The sequence below is a fragment of the Leptodactylus fuscus genome, unplaced genomic scaffold (assembly GCF_031893055.1).
Source record: "Leptodactylus fuscus isolate aLepFus1 unplaced genomic scaffold, aLepFus1.hap2 HAP2_SCAFFOLD_40, whole genome shotgun sequence".
Lineage (NCBI taxonomy): Eukaryota > Metazoa > Chordata > Amphibia > Anura > Leptodactylidae > Leptodactylus > Leptodactylus fuscus.
The window spans coordinates 429,509-445,307 of record NW_027440423.1 but is presented as its reverse complement, the minus strand read 5'-3'; the positions used below and the strand labels follow the sequence as shown (position 1 = coordinate 445,307).

General features: G+C 41.5%; 1 protein-coding gene across 1 annotated transcript in view; it reads right to left on the bottom strand.

The window, feature by feature from the left end:
* Nucleotides 1–430: 430 nt before the first annotated feature.
* EPN3 (epsin 3) overlaps nucleotides 431–15,799 on the bottom strand; it is a 75,878-nt gene continuing 60,509 nt past the window's right edge. The window contains exons 5-9 of the mRNA XM_075261797.1: nucleotides 15,130–15,262; nucleotides 12,341–12,517; nucleotides 11,740–11,838; nucleotides 6,004–6,216; nucleotides 431–786 (exon numbers count right to left, since the gene is read on the bottom strand). Coding sequence (XP_075117898.1) covers nucleotides 431–786; nucleotides 6,004–6,216; nucleotides 11,740–11,838; nucleotides 12,341–12,517; nucleotides 15,130–15,262 — 978 coding nt within the window. The remainder of the gene's footprint in view (nucleotides 787–6,003; nucleotides 6,217–11,739; nucleotides 11,839–12,340; nucleotides 12,518–15,129; nucleotides 15,263–15,799) is intronic.

Genomic DNA, 15,799 nt, shown 5'->3' with positions numbered 1-15,799 from the left:
CTGCACGGCTTCATCTGCAACGTCTCTGCCTTTCTTGGACGTTCCTTCTACAAACACCTTCACACTGAAGTTTTATAAAGACAAATAAGCTAAGACGAGGTGTCGGGTGCGAAGACGTTCTCAAGCAGCGGCGTGTAGCGGAGAACTGGTGTGATGTACGGCGCGGTCCGGTCCGCGCCGCTGTGATTCAGCAATTCTGGTAATGAAGCCGGTAATAACCAGGAGGTGACAGGCGAGTATTGTTCCCCTAAATCTCCTCCTCGCTAATGATTTCCTTCCACTTAGCCGTGTCCCAGATACATAATTATCGCTCATTAGACGCCGATGCGCCGCAACGTCCTAAATAATTCACCTCGCAACGCCGGCCATCAAATATCGGGTAATAATAATACAGAAGGATTGCAGCGTATCCGAGCCGGCCCCAGCGGGGTCACAGGAAGGGGTTGTTAGCGGCCGGCGCCGCCTGAGGCAGTAATGGCTGCGGCAAAGCTACTGGAACTTGGCTGACTGGGATCACTGGTGCGTACTGGAAATTCAGAGAGGGGTAAAGGCTGGCGACAGGGGGGAAACTCTGCTGAAGTGGCAGGGGAAGCGGCATGGTGGATGGCACCGCCATACCGGGCACGGGGGAGACCGTCCTTAAGGTAGTGACTCCGGCATCCAATGAGTTAATGGGTAACAAGCCGGCACTCTGCATCGGCATTGGAGAAGAGGCGCGGATCTGGTTGAGGGAGGGTTTCTGGTCTCCATATTGGAATGGGTTGGTGGGTGACGGTTCTCGCAGACCTAAAGGAACATCGAAAAATACATCATGTCAATGTAAAGGAAGATGGCGGCATATGGAGGTATACATAGTATATACATACACAGTATAGGAGGTATACATAGTATATACATACACAGTATAGGAGGTATACATAGTATATACATACACAGTATAGGAGGTATACATAGTATATACATACGCAGTATAGGAGGTATACATAGTATATACATAGTATAGGAGGTATACATAGTATATACATACACAGTATAGGAGGTATACATAGTATATACATAGTATAGGAGGTATACATAGTATATACATACATAGTATAGGAGGTATACATAGTATATACATAGTATAGGAGGTATACATAGTATATACATACACAGTATAGGAGGTATACATAGTATATACATACGCAGTATAGGAGGTATACATAGTATATACATACACAGTATAGGAGGTATACATAGTATATACATACGCAGTATAGGAGGTATACATAGTATATACATACGCAGTATAGGAGGTATACATAGTATATACATACGCAGTATAGGAGGTATACATAGTATATACATACGCAGTATAGGAGGTATACATAGTATATACATACGCAGTATAGGAGGTATACATAGTATATACATACGCAGTATAGGAGGTATACATAGTATATACATACACAGTATAGGAGGTATACATAGTATATACATACACAGTATAGGAGGTATACATAGTATATAAATACACAGTATAGGAGGTATACATAGTATATACATACGCAGTATAGGAGGTATACATAGTATATACATACGCAGTATAGGAGGTATACATAGTATATACATACACAGTATAGGAGGTATACATAGTATATACATACACAGTATAGGAGGTATACATAGTATATACATACGCAGTATAGGAGGTATACATAGTATATACATAGTATAGGAGGTATACATAGTATATACATACACAGTATAGGAGGTATACATAGTATATACATACGCAGTATAGGAGGTATACATAGTATATACATAGTATAGGAGGTATACATAGTATATAAATACACAGTATAGGAGGTATACATAGTATATACATACGCAGTATAGGAGGTATACATAGTATATACATACGCAGTATAGGAGGTATACATAGTATATACATACACAGTATAGGAGGTATACATAGTATATACATACGCAGTATAGGAGGTATACATAGTATATACATACGCAGTATAGGAGGTATACATAGTATATACATAGTATAGGAGGTATACATAGTATATACATACACAGTATAGGAGGTATACATAGTATATACATACGCAGTATAGGAGGTATACATAGTATATACATACGCAGTATAGGAGGTATACATAGTATATACATACGCAGTATAGGAGGTATACATAGTATATACATACGCAGTATAGGAGGTATACATAGTATATACATACGCAGTATAGGAGGTATACATAGTATATACATACGCAGTATAGGAGGTATACATAGTATATACATACGCAGTATAGGAGGTATACATAGTATATACATACGCAGTATAGGAGGTATACATAGTATATACATACACAGTATAGGAGGTATACATAGTATATACATAGTATAGGAGGTATACATAGTATATACATACACAGTATAGGAGGTATACATAGTATATACATACGCAGTATAGGAGGTATACATAGTATATACATACGCAGTATAGGAGGTATACATAGTATATACATACGCAGTATAGGAGGTATACATAGTATATACATACGCAGTATAGGAGGTATACATAGTATATACATACGCAGTATAGGAGGTATACATAGTATATACATACGCAGTATAGGAGGTATACATAGTATATACATAGTATAGGAGGTATACATAGTATATACATACGCAGTATAGGAGGTATACATAGTATATACATACACAGTATAGGAGGTATACATAGTATATACATACGCAGTATAGGAGGTATACATAGTATATACATACGCAGTATAGGAGGTATACATAGTATATACATACGCAGTATAGGAGGTATACATAGTATATACATACGCAGTATAGGAGGTATACATAGTATATACATACACAGTATAGGAGGTATACATAGTATATACATACACAGTATAGGAGGTATACATAGTATATACATACACAGTATAGGAGGTATACATAGTATATACATACGCAGTATAGGAGGTATACATAGTATATACATACACAGTATAGGAGGTATACATAGTATATACATACACAGTATAGGAGGTATACATAGTATATACATACACAGTATAGGAGGTATACATAGTATATACATACGCAGTATAGGAGGTATACATAGTATATACATACGCAGTATAGGAGGTATACATAGTATATACATACGCAGTATAGGAGGTATACATAGTATATACATACGCAGTATAGGAGGTATACATAGTATATACATACGCAGTATAGGAGGTATACATAGTATATACATACGCAGTATAGGAGGTATACATAGTATATACATATGCAGTATAGGAGGTATACATAGTATATACATATGCAGTATAGGAGGTATACATAGTATATACATACGCAGTATAGGAGGTATACATAGTATATACATACGCAGTATAGGAGGTATACATAGTATATACATACACAGTATAGGAGGTATACATAGTATATACATACACAGTATAGGAGGTATACATAGTATATACACAGTATAGGAGGTATACATAGTATATACATACACAGTATAGGAGGTATACATAGTATATACATACACAGTATAGGAGGTATACATAGTATATACATACACAGTATAGGAGGTATACATAGTATATACATACACAGTATAGGAGGTATACATAGTATATACATACGCAGTATAGGAGGTATACATAGTATATACATACACAGTATAGGAGGTATACATAGTATATACATACGCAGTATAGGAGGTATACATAGTATATACATACACAGTATAGGAGGTATACATAGTATATACATACACAGTATAGGAGGTATACATAGTATATACACAGTATAGGAGGTATACATAGTATATACATACACAGTATAGGAGGTATACATAGTATATACATACGCAGTATAGGAGGTATACATAGTATATACATACACAGTATAGGAGGTATACATAGTATATACATACACAGTATAGGAGGTATACATAGTATATACATAGTATAGGAGGTATACATAGTATATACATACACAGTATAGGAGGTATACATAGTATATACATACACAGTATAGGAGGTATACATAGTATATACATAGTATAGGAGGTATACATAGTATATACATACACAGTATAGGAGGTATACATAGTATATACATAGTATAGGAGGTATACATAGTATATACATATGCAGTATAGGAGGTATACATAGTATATACATACACAGTATAGGAGGTATACATAGTATATACATATGCAGTATAGGAGGTATACATAGTATATACATACACAGTATAGGAGGTATACATAGTATATACATAGTATAGGAGGTATACATAGTATATACATACACAGTATAGGAGGTATACATAGTATATACATACGCAGTATAGGAGGTATACATAGTATATACATACGCAGTATAGGAGGTATACATAGTATATACATACGCAGTATAGGAGGTATACATAGTATATACATACGCAGTATAGGAGGTATACATAGTATATACATACGCAGTATAGGAGGTATACATAGTATATACATACGCAGTATAGGAGGTATACATAGTATATACATAGTATAGGAGGTATACATAGTATATACATACGCAGTATAGGAGGTATACATAGTATATACATACGCAGTATAGGAGGTATACATAGTATATACATACGCAGTATAGGAGGTATACATAGTATATACATACGCAGTATAGGAGGTATACATAGTATATACATACGCAGTATAGGAGGTATACATAGTATATACATACGCAGTATAGGAGGTATACATAGTATATACATACGCAGTATAGGAGGTATACATAGTATATACATACGCAGTATAGGAGGTATACATAGTATATACATACACAGTATAGGAGGTATACATAGTATATACATACACAGTATAGGAGGTATACATAGTATATACATACACAGTATAGGAGGTATACATAGTATATACATAGTATAGGAGGTATACATAGTATATACATACACAGTATAGGAGGTATACATAGTATATACATACACAGTATAGGAGGTATACATAGTATATACATACACAGTATAGGAGGTATACATAGTATATACACAGTATAGGAGGTATACATAGTATATACATACACAGTATAGGAGGTATACATAGTATATACATACGCAGTATAGGAGGTATACATAGTATATACATACACAGTATAGGAGGTATACATAGTATATACATACACAGTATAGGAGGTATACATAGTATATACATAGTATAGGAGGTATACATAGTATATACATACACAGTATAGGAGGTATACATAGTATATACATACACAGTATAGGAGGTATACATAGTATATACATAGTATAGGAGGTATACATAGTATATACATACACAGTATAGGAGGTATACATAGTATATACATAGTATAGGAGGTATACATAGTATATACATATGCAGTATAGGAGGTATACATAGTATATACATACACAGTATAGGAGGTATACATAGTATATACATACACAGTATAGGAGGTATACATAGTATATACATACACAGTATAGGAGGTATACATAGTATATACATACGCAGTATAGGAGGTATACATAGTATATACATACACAGTATAGGAGGTATACATAGTATATACATAGTATAGGAGGTATACATAGTATATACATACACAGTATAGGAGGTATACATAGTATATACATAGTATAGGAGGTATACATAGTATATACATACACAGTATAGGAGGTATACATAGTATATACATACACAGTATAGGAGGTATACATAGTATATACATAGTATAGGAGGTATACATAGTATATACATACACAGTATAGGAGGTATACATAGTATATACATACACAGTATAGGAGGTATACATAGTATATACATAGTATAGGAGGTATACATAGTATATACATACACAGTATAGGAGGTATACATAGTATATACATAGTATAGGAGGTATACATAGTATATACATACACAGTATAGTATATACTACTCACCAGAAAAGAAGGGGTTCTTGTTCTTCATCCCATCTCCATAGGACACAAGGCTGTCCAGATTTACAAGCGAGCGGGCGGCGGGTTCCAGAAATAACTCGGGTGTGTTACTGCAGGGCCGGGCGTCCTCATCGGGGACCGAAGCTCCAGGTTTTACCTCCTGACTGTCTGCAGATGGTGAAGAAGAAGGTAAGACATCTCCGAAGAGGTCCAAGTCTGTAATACAAAAATATTAGAGGTCACGGCTGTCATACAACAGGTCCTGTATATGTATACGTGTGTGTGTGTATGTGTATGTATATGTGTGAGTATGTGTATACTAACCTCATTATGCACACCGATTACATAAGAGACTGGCAACATGCAATATGTGACTGCTACAAGAGTACAACAACAGAAGAGGCGGATACAGGCAAAATAACAATCAGAATAAAAAGCCCACAAGGGGCCGGCGAAGTGATTCTCACAACAACCATTTTTAATAATGGGACTTTAATGATTCAAGGAAGAGAAGATAGGCTTCACCAATATATAGAAAAATTCCCAGAAATCAAGAATCAGGCACAACTAAAAAGGGGCACAGACACAGGACCACCCACTGACTCAGGTGAATTACCCATGACATCCCCCAACACTGCCAGTACACAGACACAAGCCAGCAAGCCCTCCCCCGACTCCTCACACCTCTCAGTAGAGTCCCTCACAGAGACTGTATCCCGGCTGGAGAGAGATTTTACTATCTACAAACACAATTATAACAGAAACTGTAATGTCAACGAACTGTCCAGCACAAATGGCGACACAAAAGCCATTCACAAACTTATCCAGGAAAACACAAATCTGAGAAAAGAGACAGCAGCCTGCCAGCAAGAGAATGTCAAGCTGTGGGATAAAATGACGCAGTGCCTACAAGAAATCACAGATCTAAAGGAAGAGTTATCAGGCCTGAAACTACAGACACAAGAGATAAGATCTAAGGAAGAGGGGGAGGAAAACACAACAGACTCTGATCAAGGTATCAATAAGCCAGAAATGCCTCAAACATCACAAGAAAGTCCAGAAATGCCCATCACCCCAGACATAGAACCAGAGAGAACCCAAACAACGAGAACCTCAAACCCAGATATAGTCCTGATCATAGACTCCAATGGCAAGTACATTAATACAAGAAAGCTCTTCCCATGGCAAAGAGTCAAGAAAATCCACAGCCCAACCATTGAAAAAGCCAATACCGTCATTTGCAAGCCTTTCTTCACTACCCCGAAACACATTGTCATACACACAGGCACAGAAGATCTCACTGACCAGCCCCAACAGACAGCGGGCCAACTGGTCCAACTAGCAGAGAAAGCAAAGCAACAGTTCCCAGACAGTAGTATCATCCTGTCATCTCTGCTCCCACGAGAAGACATCTCTGAAGCTACCATCATGGGGATCAACAAAGAGCTGGCGACCAGAATCAGACAAACATCAGGCATCACCCTGGCACAACACCCCTCCATAGATAAGCGTCACCTATATGATGACAAACACCTCAATAAACATGGCGTCAGCCTCCTAGCGAAGGAATTCAAAGACTTAGTGCTCAACAGAGCCCCCGGGCCTAGACAACAAACAAGACAAAGAACCATGGAAATAATACCCGACAACCGCCAATATCCAAGACAGAACCCCCCAAAGATGCCACCTATTAAGAAAAAGCCAACCAGAGCAACCCAGAGCACCGACATAGAGACAATAAAGAGAATAGAGCATGCGGTCACTACAATGGCCACAACAGCAATGCACATAAACCAATACCTGGCCACACTGCAACCAACCAAGAACCCAGCCCGTCCTCTGCAGGACAGCTCATTACAAGGTTTACACACCGAAGATGAAATCACTAACTATCAGTAGTTGGAACATACAAGGGCTGAACGCCTCAGCCTATAGATCTAACCCAAAAGATCCAGACTTCATAGACAGACTAAAAAACATAGACATCCAAATCCTCCTAGAGACATGGACCCGAGCAGATGACGAGTCCCTAACACCCATGGGCTACAAGGAATTCTCAGTGCCCGCCCAGAAAAATAAGACCACCAAACATGGCCGCCACTCAGGAGGCATACTAATATGGTACAAGGAGGAGCTCAAAGAACACGTAAAAGCTACCAAACGTGGAACTAATCACATATGGATAAAAATAAGCAGCTCCATCCTCAGCGGCCAGCAGGACATCTATCTCTGTGCAGTATATATGCCCCCACCAGGGTCCCCCTACCACCACCCCGACACTTACGAGGTCCTACAAAGGGAAGCTGTCCACTTCCAACCCAAAGGCAGAGTACTAATATGCGGAGACCTGAATGCAAGGACAGGCACAGAGATAGACTACCTGCCTCCTGACGACAACCCACATACGCACGGTAGTGAGATCCACCACCCAGAACCCACACAGACAAGAAGAAACAGCCAAGACAGAATTGTCAACAAGAGTGGGAGACAACTGCTGAACATGTGCCGAAGCCTAGGACTGTACATAATAAACGGACGTACCACAGGCGATCCCAGAGGACGCTTCACACTAAACTCTCAAGTGGGCAACAGCGTGGTGGACTATGCCATTACAGACGCAGACCTGTCAGACTTTGAAGACTTCACAATCGCACCTGACTCCCATCTATCAGACCACAACCAGATCCTACTATACATGAGAACCAGGAACAAAACACCCGCACATGAGCCCCAACAGTCCGGCCTCTACAACCTACCAAGACATTTCACATGGGCCAACCACCAGGCCATAGAATATACCAACGCAACCAACCGACCCGAAATCAAGACACTGCTCACAAACTTCCATACAAACACCTATCAGCCAGACCAACAGGGAGTCACCAGAGCTGTGAAGGATCTCAAGTACATCCTACAGACCACAGCAGAACTAGCAGGCCTGAAACCAACCAAACCCATAAGACAAACCAACAAACAGTCCCACAAATGGTTCGACAGCGACTGCAAAGCACTACGCCATACCCTAAGAACAGCCTCCAACCAAAAACACAGGGACCCCAACAACAAGGAGGTGAGGGAAGCCTACAGCAATCTATGCAAGCAATACAAGGGCACCCTCAGAGAGAAGAAACAGAGATACCTCTCCCACAAAATACAGCAACTAGAGGACTCCCTCCAGGACAGCTCATTCTGGGAGACCTGGCACCACATGGGCACAAAGCCCAAGAACAACTCTCTCCACATCCAAAATGGCAATATCTGGCTCAACTACTTCAGAGGTCTCTACAAAAACATCCCAGTAGAAGAACTAACTCCAGAACAGCAACAGATAATCACCAAACTGAGGGACATGGAGAAAGTCATCAAAGACTTCCAGAACCCTCTGGACTCGCCAATCACCATAAAAGATATACAGGAAAGAATTGTCCTGCTGAAAGGCAAAAAGGCCAGTGGCCCTGACGGCATCCTACCAGAGATGATCAAATACAGCCCTCCAGCAATACACGCGGCACTGGCAAAGCTATTCACCCTCGTGCTCAATGCTGGACACTTCCCCGAAGACTGGAACAAAGGCCTCATAACCCCCATCTACAAGAATGGGGACCAATATGACCCCAACAACTACAGAGGGATCTGCGTCAGCAGCACATAGCTGGGGAAACTGTTCAACAGCATCATCAATAACAGAATCCTCACCTTCCTCACACAACACGGGGTCCTCAGCAAGAGCCAAGCAGGGTTCATGCCAAACCACCGCACCACAGACCATATCTACACCCTGCACAGCCTCATCAAGACGCACGTCCACAACACCAGAAGAGGCAAGATATTCGCCTGCATCGTGGACTTTAAGAAGGCGTTTGATTCAGTATGGCACCCAGGCCTACTCCTAAAACTCCTAGAGAGTGGAATAGGAGGAAGAACGTACGACGTCATCAAGAGCTCCTACACCGGAAACCAGTGCAGTGTGAAGGTGAATGGGAAAAGGACAGCATACTTCCAACAGGCCCGAGAGGTCAGACAAGGCTGTAGCCTGAGCCCAACGCTCTTCAACATCTATATCAATGAACTGGCTACAGCCCTGGAGGCCTCACCAACCCCAGGCCTCACCCTGAACAATCGAGAGGTGAAGTTCCTGCTATACGCCGATGACCTCCTACTCCTGGCCCCCACCGAGAAAGACCTCCAAGAAAACCTGTCAGTGCTGGAAAAATTCAGCACCACATGGGCCCTACCCATCAACCAGAAGAAGACCAAAGTCATGGTATTCCAGAAGAAGGGCCACAATAAAGCCTCCACCACCCCACAATTCACACTGAACGGCTCCACACTGGAGAAAACCAACAGCTACACCGACCTGGGGCTGGAGCTCAGCCAATCAGGAAGCTTCAAAGCAGCAATAGAAACCCTGAAAGCAAAAGCCTGCAGAACCTTCTACGCCATCAGAAGACAACTGTACCACCTCAAACCACCGGTGAGGGTCTGGCTGAAGATACTTGACGCTGTCATCTCCCCGATCCTTCTCTATGGCAGTGAGGTTTGGGGCCCAGCCACCTACCCAGACCAGTCAAGGTGGGATTCCAGCCCAACAGAGAACTTCCACCTGGAGTTCTGCAAATACCTGCTCCATGTCCATCGCAACACCACCAACATAGCCTGCAGGGCAGAGCTAGGCAGACTCCCCCTATGGCTCACCATACAGAAGAGGGCGCTAGCTTTCCAGGCACACATCCAGGGGAGCAAGCCTGACTCCTACCACCACCAAGCATGGCTAAGCCACCTGAGCAAACCAGACACTCACCAACCAAACAACAGCCAACCACCAAACCAAAAACACCAACAGATGATAACCAAGGCCGAAATAAAGGCGACCACAGAGGCAAACAGAGAGCGGTACATTGAAGAATGGAGAAACGAAATAAATAACTCCAAGAAACTCACCAATGTGTACCAATCCCTACAAAGGGACTACACCATGGCCACCTACCTGGAGAGAATACGCCACCCCAAGCACAGACAGACCCTGAGCCGATACAGACTGAGCGCCCACAACCTAGAGATAGAGACGGGGCGATACAGACAGACGTACAAGCCACGGGAGAAGAGACTGTGCCAGCACTGTGACCAGGGGGCCCTAGAAGACCAGACCCACTTCCTGCTACACTGCACCAAATACTCAGCTATGAGGGCCGTCTACTACCAAAGACTCTCTGCCCACATCCCAGACTGGGAGAAGAGGAAACTCTACATCCTACTGGGAGAAGAAGAGGCCACTGTGGAGATCGCTGCCCAATACGTGTCCAGCTGTCACCAAACAAGAGGAAGATGAGACTCCATGGACTGTTATATTTATCCCAATACACCCGCCCCACCCACCCCCACCCACCCCCACCTCCCCATATAGCAGTCACCAACGAAGAGGAAGATGAGACTCCATGGACTGTTATAACCGAACCCCCCCCCCCATACCCACCACCCACCCACCACCCACCCAACCCAACTCCCCCCCCACCCACCCACTTTACTAGCTTTGGCAATGCCAAATACCTATTCGGACGTGCCAATAAAGCATTTTTGATTTGATTTGATTTGTGTGTCTATATGTATGTATATGTGTGAGTATGTGTATATGTGTGTGTCTATATGTATGTATATGTGTAGCAGCTGTCATCATACTGTCACATGATACATAATAGAAAGCCCCTTATACAATGTGTAGGTGAGCCCTGGATTTCTTACCATAAGAGTTCTCTGCCTTCAGACTCGTTGGGGCTTTGACCTCTTTGTCTGCAGTTGGGGGACACGCGGTGAAGATATCGTAGGAGGCGCCATCAGGACCTGGGAGGGGGGGGGACACCGCACAAGAAATGACATTCGTCCCTATAGACCTTCCACAGTCTGTGTTATCTCTCCCCTATGTAATAATCTGTCACTTGAATGAGGAGGAGCTGCAATACCAGGGGCAGCCTACAGACAGAGGTGGCGCTGTGTCTATGAGAAAACAACAGGCCATTTCTACTGGATCTATCGAGTCTGGAATTATGGCACAAGCCAAAGCAACAAACTACAAGTCCAGCTAATGAATCACTAATTCTTACACTTGTCACTTATTTCTCATCGGTTTGTACTTTGTTATTGTAGATTTTATTCTTTATTAATGATTATTATTTAGTGATTACTTAAAGGGGATGTGCACAATTAGAGATGGGGGCGGGGCCAAGTCCGGAGAGGTGTCAGCTCTTATAGAACCGACAGATATAACATGATCCGGCACTAGACAGCTGGTATATATGTACATGTGTGTATATATGTGTATATATGTGTATATATGTATACTCACTAGCTTTACCGCCTTCCCAGGGATCTGATGGGGGGCTCTTCACAACTTGGGGCTCCTGCCAGCCTGTGGGGTCATCGGAGCCAAATATTATACTCTGACTTGTGTTTTCTGATTTTAGCTGAGGACTCTGAGGAACCGAATCCCAAGGCAAGGGGGCGACAACACCCGAATTCTGATCTGAAAGGAGAGAACAAAGAGATGGATGAACCAGAACTATAGGAGAGAGGAGAGGCCGTATATAAGTGACTGCTGACAGTGTCATACACTATGTATTATATATAGTCCTAGGAGCCCTGACAGTGTCATATACTATGTATTATATATAGTCCTAGGAGCCCTGACAGTGTCATACACTATGTATTATATATAGTCCTAGGAGCCCTGACAGTGTCATACACTATGTATTATAGATATATATATAGTCCTAGGAGCCCTGACAGTGTCATACACTATGTATTATATATAGTCCTAGGAGCCCTGACAGTGTCATACACTATGTATTATAGATATATATATAGTCCTAGGAGCCCTGACAGTGTCACACACTATGTATTATAGATATATATAGTCCTAGGAGTCCTGACAGTGTCATACACTATGTATTATAGATATATATATAGTCCTAGGAGTCCTGACAGTGTCATATACTATGTATTATATATAGTCCTAGGAGCCCTGACAGTGTCATACACTATGTATTATAGATATATATAGTCCTAGGAGTCCTGACAGTGTCATACACTATGTATTATATATATATATATAGTCCTAGGAGCACTGACAGTGTCATACACTATGTATTTTATATATATATATATATATATATATATATATATATATATATATATATATATATAGTCCTAGGAGCCCTGACAGTGTCATACACTATGTATTATAGATATATATAGTCCTAGGAGTCCTGACAGTGTCATACACTATGTATTATATATAGTCCTAGGAGCCCTGACAGTGTCATATACTATGTATTATATATAGTCCTAGGAGCCCTGACAGTGTCATACACTATGTATTATATATATATATATATATATATATATATATAGTCCTAGGAGTCCTGACAGTGTCATACACTATGTATTATATATATATATATATAGTCCTAGGAGCCCTGACAGTGTCATACACTATGTATTATAGATATATATAGTCCTAGGAGCCCTGACAGTGTCATACACTATGTATTATAGATATATACACTCACCGGCCACTTTATTAGGTACACCTGTCCAACTGCTCGTTAACACTTAATTTCTAATCAGCCAATCACATGGCGGCAACTCAGTGCATTTAGGCATGTAGACATGGTCAAGACAATCTCCTGCAGTTCAAACCGAGCATCAGTATGGGGGGGAGAAAGGTGATTTGAGTGCCTTTGAACGTGGCATGGTTGTTGGTGCCAGAAGGGCTGGTCTGAGTATTTCAGAAACTGCTGATCTACTGGGATTTTCACGCACAACCATCTCTAGGGTTTACAGAGAATGGTCCGAAAAAGAAAAAACATCCAGTGAGCGGCAGTTCTGTGGGCGGAAATGCGTTGTTGATGCCAGAGGTCAGAGGAGAATGGCCAGACTGGTTTGAGCTGATAGAAAGGCAACAGTGACTCAAATAGCCACCCGTTACAACCAAGGTAGCCAGAAGAGCATCTCTGAACGCCGCACAGTACGTCCAACTTTGAGGCAGATGGGCTACAGCAGCAGAAGACCACACCGGGTGCCACTCCTTTCAGCTAAGAACAGGAAACTGAGGCTACAATTTGCACAAGCTCATCGAAATTGGACAATTGAAGATTGGAAAAACGTTGCCTGGTCTGATGAGTCTCGATTTCTGCTGCAACATTCGGATGGTAGGGTCAGAATTTGGCGTCAACAACATGAAAGCATGGATCCATCCTGCCTTGTATCGGTAACGGTTCAGGCTGGTGGTGGTGGTGTCATGGTGTGGGGAATATTTTCTTGGCACTCTTTGGGCCCCTTGGTACCAATTGAGCATCGTTGCAACGCCAAAGCCTACCTGAGTATTGTTGCTGACCATGTCCATCCCTTTATGAGCACAATGTACCCAACATCTGATGGCTACTTTCAGCAGGATAATGCAATGCCATGTCATAAAGCTGGAATCATCTCAGACTGGTTTCTTGAACATGACAATGAGTTCACTGTACTCCAATGGCCTCCACAGTCACCAGATCTCAATCCAATAGAGGAGCATCTTTGGGATGTGGTGGAACGGGAGATTCGCATCATGGATGTGCAGCCGACAAATCTGCGGCAACTGTGTGATGTCATCATGTCAATATGGACCAAAATCTCTGAGGAATGCTTCCAGCACCTTGTTGAATCTATGCCACGAAGAATTGAGGCAGTTCTGAAGGCAAAAGGGGGTCCAACCCGTTACTAGCATGGTGTACCTAATAAAGTGGCCGGTGAGTGTATAGTCCTAGGAGCCCTGACAGTGTCATACACTATGTATTATAGATATATATAGTCCTAGGAGCCTGACAGTGTCATACACTATGTATTATAGATATATATAGTCCTAGGAGTCCTGACAGTGTCATACACTATGTATTATAGATATATATAGTCCTAGGAGCCCTGACAGTGTCATACACTATGTATTATAGATATATATAGTCCTAGGAGCCCTGACAGTGTCATACACTATGTATTATAGATATATAGTCCTAGGAGCCCTGACAGTGTCATACACTATGTATTATAGATATATATCACGCACTTCCTGGGCTTCTACTATCTGCTGATACTTACATGTTGGTCTCCAGGCTGGAAAGAAAGAGCCCGAGTCTGCTGATGGATGAGAACTGGAAACCTGGGAATCCCAGATGTTTGAAGCAACAGGTTGTGGAGGCGCAAAAATGTCAATGAGATCATAAACGTGAGTCTGGGGAAGGCACAAGAGAGAGAGTCAGGAGAAGCAGCAGACACACTATAGATAGGACACTATATACAATCTGCTCCTCTATAACCTGTAGATAGGACACTATATACAATCTGCTCCTCTATAACCTGTAGATAGGACACTATATACAATCTGCCCCTCTATAACCTGTAGATAGGACACTATATACAATCTGCTCCTCTATAACCTGTAGATAGGACACTATATACAATCTGCCCCTCTATAACCTGTAGATAGGACACTATATACAATCTGCTCCTCTATAACCTGTAGATAGGACACTATATACAATCTGCCCCTCTATAACCTGTAGATAGGACACTATATACAATCTGCTCCTCTATAACCTGTAGATAGGACACTATATACAATCTGCTCTATAACCTGTAGATAGGACACTATATACAATCTGCCCCTCTATAACCTGTAGATAGGACACTATATACAATCTGCTCCTCTATAACCTGTAGATAGGACACTATATACAATCTGCTCTATAACCTGTAGATAGGACACTAT